The following is a 12,799-nucleotide window of genomic DNA, read 5'->3' as shown; positions in this document are numbered from 1 at the left end:
CGATGCTCTTGTGCTTCTCTCTCCTGGGAACCGTCATCGGATAACTCGTCTTCGGAAGACCAGGGACCGAATCGGAAGGCGCTGCATGTACGGGCTGTCCCTGATGGTGATGGTGCTCAATGCCCTAGGATGCGGCTTCTCCGTGTGCTCAAACCTTGGCATTTCACGGTGCGGCATCATCTGATTCGGCTTGGGAATCCAAGCTACCCCCAAATTACCATGATCTACTTGATTTGGTGCCTCCTCAGAGATACGAAAAACGCTCGAAGAAGGATATCTTTGCTATACTGGAACTGGGCCTCACCACCATGCCCATGTTCCTCAAATCTCTGAGTACTGCGAAGCCCAAATCGCCCCAAAACTTCAAAACCCTTTGAACCCCGTAACCCCATCACAAAGCTATGGTGTTTCTTAGCCATCCTTGCCTGCGTAAAGTTGCTTCTCGCCCTCTTCAGCTCCTCTGTTCCACAAGAAAAATCGAGAAAAAGGAAAATGGGGAGCTCAGGATTCGACTGGAAACTGCCGGATCACCCTAAGTTGCCGAAGGGGAAGGTCATCGGACTCATCGTTTTGGATGGGTGGGGCGAGGCTAACACCGACCAGTACAACTGCATCCATGTCGCTGACACCCCTGTCATGAATTCGCTCAAGAAGAGTGCTCCTGAAAGATGGAGGTTAGTAAGAGCTCACGGAACTACCGTGGGACTTCCCACAGAGGATGATATGGGCAATAGTGAAGTGGGTCACAATGCCCTCGGCGCCGGGCGTATTTTTGCCCAGAGGGGCTGGAGTACAATGATCATCATCACCATCACGACGAGGACAATCACAAAACTTGCCCGCTTTGCAGGACTCCATTGCTGACGTCATCGTAGAAGCGGAGCCTGAGTTGGGATCGCAGTAGAAAAAGGGAACAAAGTGAAAAGCAAAAGAAAAAGAAAAGAAAAAGAAGATGTCTGGAGAAAGCAAAAGCAAAAATAAGATGCGGTGGAAAAGAGAACAAGATAAAGCAAAAGAAAAAAGAGCAAAGCAAAAAAGAGAATAAAATCTGAGAAATTATGATTTGAATGAGCAGGACCACAAGTGGTAAGGGACAAACGGTAAAGTGTTAAGTTTAATGATTAATTGGGTGCACATGCATGACAGAGACAGAAAGAAAGGCCCAGTACGCAGTAGGTGCAGTACGTACCAACGATCTGCAACTGTCGAAACCTTTATTTTTGAATGATGTAATTTGTTATCAAGTATGCTCAATACTCCACAATTATTCGACAACCTACCGCTATTACCACCAACCAGGTGATCAAAAGTATGCCCAGTACTCCACAATTATTCGGTAACCTGCCGCTATTACCACCAACCAGGTGATGAAATGTACAACCCGTACTCTAATATCATTTGGCAAATAGCCATTCATGCTACCAACCAGGTGATGAAATGTACAACTCGTACTTCCCTTCATGCCACCAACCAGGTCATCAAAAGTACGCCCGGTATTCCAAATTATACATGAGCATTACTCATGTCATTCATACATAAACATTCATGAGCATCACTCATGACAATCATACATAAACATTCATGACCATTATTCATGTCAACATTTATGAGCACCACTCATGTTAACATTCATGAGCATCACTCATGACAACATCCATGAGCATCACTCATGTCAATCAACATAAACATTCATAAGCATCACTCATGTCAATCTGCTTCAAAAGCTTCATTTACAGAGCTCTAGCTTCAAAACCTTCATTTACAAAAGCCCCAGCTTCGAAAGCTTCATTTACAGAGCTCTAGATTCAAAGCTTCACTTGCAAAGCTTCACCTACAAAAGCTTCAGTGCAGGGTATACAAATACCGCCTCCAAACAACCGCCACTTCGGCCCATACATGGATTCAATTTGAAGTCTCCAGCCAACAGACTCTATTAACTGAAGACTTGGGAGACTACATTATGTACCATATATTGGGCCTCAACTAGGCCTCATGAAAATACTTGGGGGACTTAGCCCATTATCTATGTACTGAGGAGCGAACCCTTATTCTATAAAAGGGACTCCCTCACTATCATTAGGGAGCACTCATGAAAAATACTTGGGGGACTCTAGCCCATCATCCATGTATTGAGGAGTGAGCCCTTATTCTATAAAAGGGACTCCCTCACCTTCAAACACCACAGGCCGAGCCAACCAAGGCAACATAAGCCACGAACCGAGCAGCCTCATAGCATGTGCTACTTCTAGTTCAGCATCATTTCAGATTGAGCACCACCTCATATCGAGCATCAGTTCAAGACAACATCTAGTTACTTCGGCCCACATTTGGACTGAATTTCAAATCTCCAGCCAAAAGACTCTCTTGACTAAAGACTTGGGGACTACTGTTTATACCATATTTAGGGCCTCGTATTTAGACCTCGTATAAATACTCAGGGGACTTAAATGTAATTATGTAATAAAAGAAGGGGCAAATATGTAATAAGTGAGGAGTCTTTATTCTATAAAAGGACCCCTTACCCTCACAATTGGGGGAGGCCAATTCCTAGGCCCTCTCACCCTCAGAAACTCTCTCCCTCAGAGGCTTTGAATCTCTCTCTCTCACCTCTCAGATAAATACAATCAGTGTGGACGTAGCCCAAACCTTGGGGTGAACCACGATACATCTTGTGTTATTTACATTTCTTGCAGATTCACGGTCGGATTTACGTTGTTCCAAGACCTCGGGTTTTGTGCATCAACACGATTCACCAATTGCTCTAATCCTATCGTTGATCACATCAACTTAATCACTCAGGTAATAAAACCTTGTATTTCAAATGAGCATAATAACATGCTAACTGATACTCCTTCAAATGCTGAGATTTGGAATGCTGTTAAAAGCATTGGTGCTCTTAAAGCCCCAGGGCCTGATGGAATCCATGCCAGTTTCTACTAGGAATGTTGGTAGTTTGTGGGACCTTCAGTGTGCAACATGGTGAAAGACCTTTTTTTGTAAATAATACCAGTCTCAAATTAATTAATCATACAAATATTACCCTAATTCCGAAAGTGGAGAATATGGAGATTGTCAATAATTATCGCCCAATTAGTCTTTGTAATATTAGTTACAAAATTATAACGAAAGTCATGATTCCTTCATTTGTGTATCTCGCTCAACTAGGGAGCTTTTGCTCTGGGTAGATCTATATAGGATAACATTCTTATTTCTCATGAATTGGTCTCAAGTTTTAACAGGAAGAAAGGCATGAGTGGCGAGCTAGCTATCAAGCTAGACTTGGAAATAATGTATGATCTTCTAAATTGGGATTATATCAAGTGTGTGTTGGCAATGTTTGGTTTCTATAATAAGTGGATTAATTTAATTATGGAATGTATCTCTTCTACATCATTCTCAATCAATATTAAGGGTGAGTCTCATGGCTACTTCTGCGCAAGTAGAGGTATTAGGCAAGGTGACCCCTTATCCCCCTACATTTTCATTCTTTGCATGGAACCCTTAATTAGAAGTTTGAATGACTTAGCGTATACCCCAAAAACCCATATTAGTCTGCTCACTTCCCCTTTTGGCTACAAAGTCTCGAATTTAGACTTTGCGGATGACTGCCTTATCTTTGCCAAGGCAACTACAAAGGGTGCCAGAAAAGTTTTAGAGGTTTTAAATAAGTTTGCAAATGCTTCAAGTCAACAAATAAATTTTAACAAATCTTCTTAACCAGGCAAAGAATGAAATTGTTAATATTCTCCAAATCCAACATAAAACTACCATTGATAAATATCTTGGTATGCATAACATTGTGTTTTGGAATGACCCCATGAATGGAAACAAGATAATCATGAGGATTAAGCAAAAAACTTGCAGGTTGGAAGGCAAACACCCTTTCTAAGGCGGGGAGACTTACGCTTGTCCAATCTAACCTTACAAGTATGCCTAATCATATAATGTCTTGCTTCAAATGCCCTTATAAACTAACCAGTCAATTAAATAGAGAATGCAGACAGTTTTTTTTGGGTAATAATCATAAGTGTAACCCCGTGAGTTGGAAGAAAATATGTAGACCAAAGAATGCGGGTGGTTTAGGTATCAGGAACCTAGACCATTTCAATAAGGCGTGTCTTGCTAAACTGGGATGGAACCATAAGGATAACTGGTGGGCTAATATAGTCAAAAGGAAATACCTTAGACATGATACTTTTTTGGATACTAGAGCTAAACAAAACCACTCGTTCACCTGGAAAGGAATTCTAGGATCCAAAGACATTATCAGTAATGGTATGAGGTGGGTGATCGATGATGGCAAGGACTTCTTGTTCTGGACTCATAACTGGGTTTTTCCTCACCCTTTCTTCCATCTCATACTAGAGAATCAAGGACATCAAATCCAATACAACACCAATGTTGCAGAGTTTATTGTTGATGGTCATTGGGATAGAAACATTTTAAGTCAAGTGATAGACAATTATATTGTTAATAAAATTTGTGACATTCCTATTCCTCTTCATTCCTCCAAGGACGCTGTTGTTTGGGGTCCAAGTAATAATGGTAGTTTCTCGGTTGAATCTACGACTTGGCTCCAAATGGAAGACATTGGCCCTTCACTGGTTTTGGAAACAAATCTTGCCTCCCAAAGTTAAGTTGTTTGCCTGGAGCCTCATCAAGGGTAAGTTACAAACTAAGAAGAAACTAAGCAAGTTCATAACTAATATGAATGATCAGTGTCCTTTGTGTAACAACCACGAGGAAGATCATGATCATCTATTTCTCCATTGTCAGTATGCTAGGCAAGTTTGGAGTTGCTCTAATGATATGTCATTATCAAATATTGATATTAACCTCAAGATAAGTGACTGGCTTGGAGACCTTTCTCATCGGAATAAGAATGTTGTAAGTAATTTAAGTAAAGCTCTGGCTATTTGCTAGCAGATATGGAATGATAAAAATAGTAACATCTCCATGAATGAAAAACCTTTGCATAGTAGATCTTTTCTTCGAGCTATGGCTACGATAAATGATTACTTCAAGGATAATGTTGCTAACCTAGAGAATGCAGAAGTGCCAATTGAAAATAACTTGATCAAGTGGAAATGTCCAATGTCTCCTTACGTTAAAATAAATTTCGATGGGTCGGTGTCAAACTCTTTGGCTGCCGGAGGCTTCGTTATTAAGAACCGGAATAGCAAACCTATCCTCATCTGTGCTATGAACCTAGGGTCTTCCACCATTAACGTTGCTAAGGCTCTAGCATTACGTGAAGCTCCGATCTGGGCTAGGAGGAGGAGCCTGACGCATGTGTTAGTGAAGAGTGATTCTAAGATTATCATTGATCCTGTCTGTGGTGTCTATGAAGTGCCGTGGAATTTGAGATCTATTATTGAAGATATCAGGTGGTGTGCCTCGTCCTTCCAAGATATCAAGTGGGGGCATGTGTTCAAGGAAGCAAATTTTGTTGCAAATGCTATGGCGTATGTTGGGCTTAAGATTGTTAACCTTTGTATTTGGGATGCTTGTCTTCCTGTGGAAGCAAACTTGGCCCTCCTCGTTGATTGTAATGGCTCCAGCTATGTGAAGGGTTTCTCTCTTTAATGAATTTTCTTTCCTATAAAAAAAAAAAGAAAATGATAACGTTCCCAAATTAGTTTTTGATTTTCAGTTTTGATTTTTTTATTTAATATTTTTTTTGGCAAATATTTTTTTTTAGTATTACTGCTTAAATCAATTACAAATCTAAACTGCCTATTAATAGAACTCTGATTGTAAACCAAAACTATATGAAATTACTATTTTAACCTCCTCATCAAAAATTGAACAAAAATAAAAAAAATATGAGCAATTTAGTAAATACAGAAACATAAATTTTGTTGTTTTTTACAGTAACCTCACAACCAGGTTAATATATCATGCCCTATTTAAAAAATTTTAAAAAAAATATTCATCATTATCCCAATTTTCATAACTGATTTTTTTTTTAATTTTAAAACCTAATCATCTCATAATATAAAAAAAACAAAATGAAATGTATTGTTCACACAGTGCATGTGGATATCTACTCGTTTATATTAATCAAAGGGAAAACCAATTAATTAAGAGCTTTTCTCAATCTATTCATGCATATTGACTCCTAACTGGTATATTTGACACGTGGCATTTTTAATTGGGTTACCACTTGACACTGCCATATGGCGAGAACATTCTTGAAGATCTTGGAAATATATTTGCTCACAATTCCAAAATAGTGGTAATATTTACCACCCTTTTTTTGGTTATTCGTTGGATGAGTTTAAATTGATCTATTTATTATATAAATTTCAAAATTTAAGCTCATTGAATGATAATTAATAGAATGATGAGTATTACAAACATTTTAAGATGATGAGCAAAAACACACTCGAAGATCTTTTCTCAAACTAGAGCTTCTCGACTCCTAGCTTGTACCAAGTAGTAACAGTAAGTCTACCAATTATTTTATTTTACACATATTCGTACACACACTTCTTTAAATAAACTACAAGAAATATGAAGAACTCTGTTCTAAATTCTGTTTAAAATATTGAGAATCCAATAAGGTTATAGTTTAGTGGGTATAGCAAAAGCGATTAGAAGTACGCTGTGTACCAACATCTAGTGCTTTGTACAGTTGGATGATGTCCCTCTTACTTTGGTCTTGTGTTGTTGGGGTAAAGAATAAAACTGTAAAGATGCTCATCCATATGAATCTGTCCACCCAAGTCTATGGATTATGGAATGGCTGAAAAACTGGCTGTCAAAACTGCTTTGGGGGAAGACCCGTGTGGTGAGCAGGATGAGATGAGTTATTTCTAATTAAATTTGACTTGTAGCCTAGCTAATATTTGGTGAGAAAAATTGTAACATGAACTAGATTGGCTATAAATCTGAAATAAGGGAAAATATGATGGGTTGTGTAACCCAATCACACACATGAGTTATGCAACGCATATCTATCAATCTAATCATATTTCTAAGACCCAATCTCATCAAGTTCACCAAACAAGCTACAATTTGCTATATTTGTTTCAGTTTCATAGGACCACACTCATCAGACTTTATGATCCTAACTTATCCCATTATGATAATTAACAAGAAAATTTGGAATTCATGCATTATGATGTGTTAGAACAGAACTTGGAATATGTTCTTTGCCATTATGCCCATTTATTTGAGCCTTACCAAACACCTCTGGAAAATTCTCTAATTATCAATTTCCTTTTGCCCTATTGGTATATGCTTGGAAAGTCTTATCACGTGGATAACTTTGGTAAAAATTGTAGGCCTAGGGTTCGTAAAGCAATGAAGCGGGAGTTGAACTCTGGTCATGAGTGTGAGACTAAATGATCATGTTACCTTGTTTAATGTCATTTATGACGCACATATTAGATCGAATTGGATAATTCACTAAATTTAAATTATGTTGTTGTAAGGCATGAAGCTTGATTTCCAACTTCTAAATTTTGTCCAAATTAAATGAGTTAAATAGATTTAATTATAATTTAAAGGGCTTGATATCGTATCATTTTATTAGGATTGGAAATGATAAGTTTTCTTCATGACTAATTCATCTTCTACCTTCAAATTGAACAAAATTTAGAAATTAGCTTTCACTTCATCCTTTAACATACATGAATCTATTGAGTTATCCCAATCCATGAAACATCACAAGAGGGAACGGAGAATAATCATAGTGAAATATGAACAAACTATAGTAAATTTTAATTGCACTCTTGATATAGCTATGTACAAATACATATAGAAATACCACCCCCCCCCCCCCCAAAAAAAAATCCCCAAAAAACGAAGAAAATAAGGAACACAAATAGAGACTTCCCCATATTTCACCCTAGTTTACAGAGAACTCTTCTTGCAGTCGAAACTTCTGCTGTCTTGCAATGAAGGACTCAACCTTGCTTCGAAACTCCTCGTTACTCATACCGTCTTCGGGGTACACGCTCCCTATCAATTTCCCGCCAGACTGAACATTTTCCTTGAATTTCTTCGTCTCTGATCGTTTCAGTAAGTGCCGCGAGCTCTTGCAAACCGCGCGTTCTAAATTCTCTGACTGACTCCTTGTGAACTTCTTGACTTCCGAAGTATGAGGAGCTTGCTCAGAAACTATACTATCCTCGGGCCTTTTTTTTATGGCCTGGTACTCAATCCCATCGCCACGAAGTTTTTGATTCTTTTCGCTGTTCTGAACAAACTCTTCGTAAATATCACCACTCGAGCTGTCTGTGCTATAGTCTTTAGCTGAAAATCTGCCCGACTTGGCGTAGAGAATGATAACTATTACATTTCCAACGACAAACACGAAGCGAGGACTTACCATGAAGCCGGATATGTCTTTGAAGTAAGAGGCAGAGTTCTTGACAGCCTGAGGGAGTTGGACAGAAAACCTGGAAAGCAGGAGCAGAACAGCAAGCACCTCTATCAACCGAAAGAGTTTTGCGATTTTTCGAAGCTGGCGGTATTTCAAGATTGCGTTTGCCTTCTCAGCTTTGATGTCATAAAAATTGATTGAATCCATTTTTTGACAACGGGGTTGAGTGAGTGAAATCAATGAAAATCCTGAAAAGGTCGAAGATTTTGCGTTTCTCACTCGAAAAGGATTCGAGCCTTGATCGAGGATTCGCAACCTACCATGTCTCTGATGAGAGCCAGTAGGGGTACTACTATCAGAGTAGTAGATATTGTGCGGATTTTGACTATTGGAAGCATGAAGAGAGAGAGAGAGAGAGAGAGAGAGAGAGAGAGGAAATGAAGTGAAATAAATTGGATTATGAGATGTTTTGTGTTATTGTGTGTGTTGTTGAACCCTTTACATGGTGCAGGCTTTGTATTTATAGGCCATGAGAATATATAACTTTTTCTTTTTGAAATTTTAGGAGAATAGCTTTTCTATCTTTTTTAATATTCCATTCATTTGCTTTATTTTAAATTTGCAAATTGAGGGTTTATGCAAGGCTCCATTAAACTAAGGCTATCCTGATGCATGATTATTTTTCTAGAATATGGTACTACACTTGACTAGGATTAGGATATTAAAGAGCATGGAATATAATATTAGCGAAGAATTATTCACCTACACATTAAAATCTCATAAGTTCGATTCTTCATTTTCCTTATATTGTGTGTCAAAATAAAAGTTGAAAATTACCAACTGCGTATTGGCGTACTTCTTCCCAATGACGGAAGATGCTCCATGGTAGTATCCTTCTTTCTTTTTCAATAATAAAAGAAACAACAGAAAAGAAGAAATGATCTGTTAGATGTGTCCAGTGCTACGAAAGTACATTCAAATAAAATTTTACTTGATATTAATCTAACAACATCATATGTCTGAAATATCTAAATCAACATATTAACATATATATCTTTTATTTATACTTCAAATGAACATATTAAGATAAATAATCACAATAAGTAACACAGTAGTAAGGGCGCGGACTACGGCTTCCCAATAAACAAAAAATTATGGGAGATCTCGAGTTCGGTGCCCCAAGTTGGTGAATTTGCTTGACTATGGTCACGGACAGAAAGAAATTCTCTATAGGCTCTCTTGGCTTGGAAGGAATAGATAACCAGAGCTTGCTACCAGATGTCCTTTAAAATAAATATAAAAAAAAACATATTAAGATAAATTATTGGTACTTGACTTCCACAGTCCAGGTGGCAAACACAGATACAAATCCATATCCTTGTCATCTAGATTCTAGGCTCAATTTCTTACTCACTAAGAATGTGCCAAGTAAGACCTAACTTTCTCTTGCTTTATTTCATTTCTTTTTCTTCAAATAACTTCTTTTAATTAGGACATTACCTTTTCTTCTTTTAGTGTGGCTTTCAGTTGCTTCCGTGCCCTAATTGACCCACCAAAAATAATGTGCCTCTCTTTTACTTGTGGACCACAAGGCTGTGTGGCACCTTATGAATCATAATGTTGGTTGTTTTACATCTTCCCCATCAATCATGGAATTCACCTTAAAAAATCAGCTTTTTGTAAATCACATGATGTGTAATATGTTCATAAGTCATTTATGTGGACATCATGACATGAATAAAAGGAAGTTAGAGCGAAACTCAAACAATTTGTACATATAATTACTAAAATTGAGAGTATTAGGAAGTTCTAATGAATGTGTTCTTCTCCATAAGGTGTACGGATTGCTTAAGGCACGTTTACGTAAAGGTAATCGGAATCAAAATGCGGAATTAAATTTTGATTATAGGATACTTTAGTATTTACCAAATATTGGGAATAAAAAAGTTGGTGGAATCCACGCAAATTTTGGAATCCAACTTCAAAATTTGGAGGAATTGAATTCCCTACATTTAGGTGGGAATTGAATTTCGAGTTGTTGGGGGAATCATAATGGATTTTTCCTCTCCATTATACCCTCACTTATTTCTAAAAGAATACAGGTATTAGTACTGAGACCACTAAGGTGAAGCCGAATGCATCTGGTTCTGGTTTTGAGAGTTTGGAAAGAATTGATGTAGAGAAAAGTTCAGAGGAGAATGTTGATGTGCAGGTGAATTTCAAGGCTAAAAATATTGGTGAATAAAGCAATATTTCAAAACAGGTTGATCCTAGGGAGAATGTTAAAACAAAGGATGCACAAATTGTTCAAGCAAATGGGAAAAAGAAGGTGGGAAGGCCTAGACGCAATTAAAGGATGTGGTTGATAAACCGTTAGATGACCTTCATTTCAATGTTGGAGTCTCATCTAAGTTTACTACTAAAGGGAGAGTTATTCGTATACCCAAATTTGATCCCAAAGTAGTATTGTGGTAGCAAAATTTGGCAATCTTCAGTCTTGATGAAATTGTACCTACAAAACAAATAAACATCTTTGATCAAGGCCAAAGCCACAGGCGCCTATGAGGTTTTTTTTTTTTTTTTTTTTTTTTGGGGGGGGGGGGGGTGGGTGGGGGTGCGTGACTAATGGATCTTTGATGTCTAAGTTAGTTTCTTTAAAAAGAAAGTGTTTAGGGCTTAAGTGCGTAGCCAAGCTACAGAAGTTTGTGAGATGAGGTATTTATAGGGAGATGGTGGGCCTAGATGTAGGATTTCACCCTACACGTGGCGGCTTCAAGTCATCCGTAGGATGAAAGAAGAAAGAATAATCCCGAGATATTAATTATTAGATAATATTTTAGGATGATCATGGAAGTATCCTTAATTTGATGTGATGAGGATTCCTTGTTTGAGTTGATCTTCAATTTAGGAGAGTGTTAAAGGTAGGATTTTGCAATTAATCCCATCTTTAATGCCCTTTACTTTTCTTCCTTGCCACGAGCAGGGGAACTTGGTGATGTTGTAATCTACAGCTCAAGCCTTCAGGGATTTTGGATTGCGCGTGGGAATATTTGTGGGCCCTGCCTATTTAGTGAGGGCATTCTTTTCTTCGTCAAAAAAAAGTTCACGTGTCGTCTCTAGGATTTTGAAATTATTTTTGGCTTCATAAATGCCCCACCCCTGCAAGCAGAAAAGGGCAAGAGATGTAGAAAATCCCAAGCTGAGTAGGCAAACAGAGAGTTGTTTCTTGATTTGTTGTAGATTCTGCATTTTGACTTGGATTTAAAGTTTTTTAGGAAAGAGAAACCAATTGTTACCAAAACTTATTTAAGTCTACCTTAAGTAGAGAGTTAAATAAATTTGGAGCACAATTTTTATCCCAACAAGAAAAAGAGACAACTAGAGGAAATTGTACTCCATCCCCTAGTCTTCTTATTTGCTCACTCTTGCAAAGAGTTGATCATCGTTGTTCTTTTTCTTCATGTTGTACCAAGGTAAGAAAAAACTAAATTTTTCTTCTTCCTCCTTTCTTTTTATTTTTTTGGAACCATGGTGCTTGACAGGAAGGTTCGACTCGGGTCGAGGTTTGAATTGGCTTGGCTTCTACTGTGAATGAGGGTCGTTGAGGCGCTGTGGACTGGAATAGGATGGGCCTGGCGCTGGGCTCAACTTGCTGGTTACTAGATAATCGTCTCAGGATGCACTACTGGAGGAAAGAGGTTGGGCCTAAAGGCCTGGCTCATTGACGTAGGGTAAAGGAAGGCTCGGGCCTCCCGTTTGTTATGGGTTGAGAGACATAGGTGACACACCCCAACCCGAAATGTCCACCTGGACTCCAAATCGAACTGTGTTGTCCAACACCAGGAGGGTGACAAAACCATAAGTGTAGTGGGGTGGAAAATGTGAATAAACTTAAATCTAAAAGTGCCTAAATATAAGAGTGCACTGGTGAGCATAAATGAACCCATTTCACACGTGATGTTAGAGCATAAGTAAAGTACAGTAAAGTAGGATGAGAATTATACCATTGAAGGTAACCACCTATGCCGAGGTTTGCCAAGAATCCTCGTCGACACGAAAGCTTAGCTACTAAACCTGGAAGGGCGAAAAAAAAAGGGTGAGTGGGCCTAAAATAAAGTTTTATAAAACCTTTTGGAAAACATGATAACCTCTCACCGTAAAACAAGTATAGTTTCCAAAATATACATACTACGTATAGTATGAAAGAACTTACCATAGCCTGCAATATCTTAATAATTCAATACATCACAATGTTTCGTAAGTAAGCACATGACATCCATAATCACATAATCTCACATAAGAAAACATATCATATCGAGTGCTCATCAACACATGCTGACACACGAGTTCATGCAGAGGTATTCTGACATGAACAAGACTGGGTGTAACAATGATATACGCTGATAGTATTACAATCAAGTGAAGATTGGCGCTATACGCAGCACATATGAGTCCTAATTGCCTATA

General features: G+C 38.2%; 1 protein-coding gene and 1 pseudogene across 1 annotated transcript; one reads left to right on the top strand and one right to left on the bottom strand.

Annotated features, from left to right (window-relative positions):
- Positions 1 to 4,809: 4,809 nt before the first annotated feature.
- LOC126622550 (uncharacterized) lies at positions 4,810 to 5,586 on the top strand (annotated as a pseudogene).
- A 2,015-nt stretch (positions 5,587 to 7,601) lies between these two features.
- LOC126623399 (uncharacterized) lies at positions 7,602 to 8,823 on the bottom strand. The gene has a single exon (XM_050292287.1). The coding sequence runs from the start codon at positions 8,537 to 8,539 to the stop codon at positions 7,856 to 7,858; it is 684 nt and encodes a 227-aa protein (XP_050148244.1). The 5' UTR covers positions 8,540 to 8,823; the 3' UTR covers positions 7,602 to 7,855.
- Between the last annotated feature and the right edge of the window lie 3,976 nt (positions 8,824 to 12,799).

This window comes from Malus sylvestris, chromosome 5 (genome assembly GCF_916048215.2).
Source record: "Malus sylvestris chromosome 5, drMalSylv7.2, whole genome shotgun sequence".
NCBI classification, from domain to species: Eukaryota; Viridiplantae; Streptophyta; class Magnoliopsida; order Rosales; family Rosaceae; genus Malus; species Malus sylvestris.
This window is presented reverse-complemented; position numbering and strand designations above follow the sequence as displayed.